The sequence below is a fragment of the Octopus bimaculoides genome, chromosome 18, assembly GCF_001194135.2.
Source record: "Octopus bimaculoides isolate UCB-OBI-ISO-001 chromosome 18, ASM119413v2, whole genome shotgun sequence".
NCBI lineage: Eukaryota > Metazoa > Mollusca > Cephalopoda > Octopoda > Octopodidae > Octopus > Octopus bimaculoides.
This window is the reverse complement of record NC_068998.1, coordinates 11,546,619-11,549,311: the sequence shown is the minus strand read 5'-3', so window position 1 is coordinate 11,549,311 and position 2,693 is coordinate 11,546,619. Positions and strand designations below refer to the sequence as shown.

General features: G+C 35.7%; 1 protein-coding gene across 3 annotated transcripts in view; it reads right to left on the bottom strand.

Moving 5' to 3' along the window:
• Positions 1-2,693, bottom strand: part of LOC106880800 (AP-1 complex subunit mu-1) — a 23,579-nt gene that overhangs the window by 13,147 nt on the left and 7,739 nt on the right. For all 3 annotated transcript variants that reach the window (XM_014930917.2, XM_014930920.2, XM_014930918.2), the window contains 2 exons: positions 2,312-2,372; positions 1,477-1,701 (listed from right to left, as the gene is read on the bottom strand). In XM_014930917.2, the coding sequence (XP_014786403.1) occupies positions 1,477-1,701; positions 2,312-2,353 (267 nt within the window). In that variant the 5' untranslated portion in view covers positions 2,354-2,372. The remainder of the gene's footprint in view (positions 1-1,476; positions 1,702-2,311; positions 2,373-2,693) is intronic.

The window sequence follows — 2,693 nt, the reverse complement described above, 5'->3', positions numbered from 1 at the left end:
TATATATAAGAAAGAATAGTGCCAATGACCTTTTTTTTTTTAGGGCTTCTAAGATGGGTAGGAGGAAAAAAGAAATTATTTTGAAGCTGGAGACCTGAGTGCTTGCAGCAGAAAAGCCTCTTTTAAAGGCACCCAAGATGCTGGGAGGTGGTTTACAGCAGGCAATAGATTAAGCCTACCACCTAAGTAGATGGGGTTTAAATGCTGAATGCAAAGAGCCAGAACAAATACCACAAGGTATCCTATCCAATATTCCAAGGATTCTGCCAGACACAACTGATTGTTATTTTATTCAACCCCTGAAAGGATCCAACTCCTATTCTGGTAAACCTGTTAGAAATAGCAGCCAAATCTTTTTTCAAATCATACCTTACTGTGTTAACCCTTTAGCATTTAAACTGATCATATTCAGCCTAAGTATTCCATCTTATGTTCAAACCAGCCAGATCTGGCCTCTCACATCTACCCTACAAATGATGCCATCCTACTGGCTAGGTGGGTAGGCCAACATTCCCACTGAACATAGCATCAGTCCATCGCAGAGTTACCACCTATTTACAGCTGAGTGGACTGGAGCAATGTGAAATGAAGTGTCTTCCTCGGGAACACGACATACAACTGGTCTGGAAGGTGAAATCAGAATCTCGCAATTGGGCATACAACACTCTAGCAACTAGACCATGTAATTTGAAATAACGTCTGAAAAAAAACCTAAGCCAGTCATGACTAAAATTCTTTTAATAAGTCTGCTGGACCAAATGCTAAACAAAAGGAGTGATTTATCTAATCTACTTAACACTATAGGGACTGAGGATTATAAAGGCATTAACTATATAACAATCCTGAATGCCAAAGCTATATCATCATCATCATCATCATCATCAACATCGTCATTTAACGTCCGCTTTCCATGCTAGCATGGGTTGGACGATTTGACTGAGGACTGGTGCAACCGGATGGCTGCACCAGGCTCCAATCTAATTTGGCAGAGTTTCTACAGCTGGATGCCCTTCCTAACGCCAACCACTAACAAACAAATCAGCATGTGGTGGCAAACGACATCGAATCATTAATAAGATAATTATATAGATGAGAGGATGAAAATATAGAGATTAAACCTTTTTTTTTTTTTTCATGTATTCTTACTCATTATATATCAAAGCTTACATTCTTTCTATTATAGGCACAAGGCTTGAAATTTTGGGGATGGGGGCTAGTTGATTCTATTGAACCTGGTGCTCAACTGGTGCTTGTTTTATCAAATCTGAGAGAATGAAATGCCTTGGCAGAATTTGAACACAGAATGTAAAGCTGGATGAAAAAGCACTAAGCACATTTTGTCCAGTGTAGTAACAATTCTGCAGGTCTGCCACCTTCAGAAAAAAAAAAGAACTAAAAACTAAAAATGAATGCTGCATTATATTGATGCATAAATATCTAAGTTGGTGATGGACAGTTTACAGATAATATACCTACCTGTACAATTTTATGTAAAAATGAAAAGACCATAGTGGCGCTAGCATTTTTCTTGGTAGTTGACACTAAATAGAGGTTGTTGTATTTTATGTAGACATAGGCAATATTTCCATGTTGTAGTATGGGCGTCACATTCCCTTCTTCTTCCTTATCCATCAACAGTGGCATAAACTTGTCAATCGCTGACATATCTATATCTCCTCGGTAGTTGCGACATATCAGCACCTGAAACAAAGAAACAATTAAAAGAAAGCTTATTGATTTTGATTAATGATTTTGATTAATGATAAAACATTGATACTCTAAAACTATTTAATATAGGAAATATCATGAAGTTATATTATGAAGTTCCCTAAATCTGATACATGTGCCCTTAAAATAATTCTCAGGCAGAATCAATATGGTAAAGAGTGCGACAAAGTCAGACTTTTGAATTACAGGTACAGTTCGCCTGATGAGCTTCCACACAGTTTCCGTTTGCCTTATTTCAATTACAAGATACATTTCAGCCTGTAGCTATCGTAAAAGATATTGGTTCAAGACACCATGCTAAAGGAAAGAACATTGAATCTTGTAATTGAGGAGTGAGTTCAGCCATACTAAACACACAAACGCACACACAGAAGTCACGCAAGTATGCACACACATATGAAAGAGGTGAGAATGTGATTGCAACAGGGTTTATTTCAGAAAACTTCAGGGAATCCAAAAGAAATCTAAAATTCAAATTCATAGAAAATGTGAATTTTAATTTTGTTAAAAAAAAACAAAAAAACAAAAAAAAAAACAAAGAAAAAGAAAATTAATTGAATAATTAAAAAAAAATCATTTTTACCTTTCCTTTGACGTCTAAAATATAGATCGCTGAGGAAGACATGATTCCACAGTATATTTGTCTGAAAGTATAAAGGAGGTCAAAATAGTAGCATTAGTATTAATTAAGCTTGTTTCAAACAATAGTTGGTTGATGTTTCAGAGCTGAAAGAAAACTTAAAATTTAACAGACACACACATCTTTAGCATTTAAACCAATCATATCCGGCCCAAATATTCTTCCTGTTTTATGTTCAAACTGGCCAGATCCAGCCTACCCAACATTGTCGATTGGAGATGCATTTCTGCATCTGCAATTAATAATAACAATGATCATTACTATTATTATTGTTATTTTCATAGACAAAAGACCACGAATTTGTATGTTAGTGAAGATGAGTTGG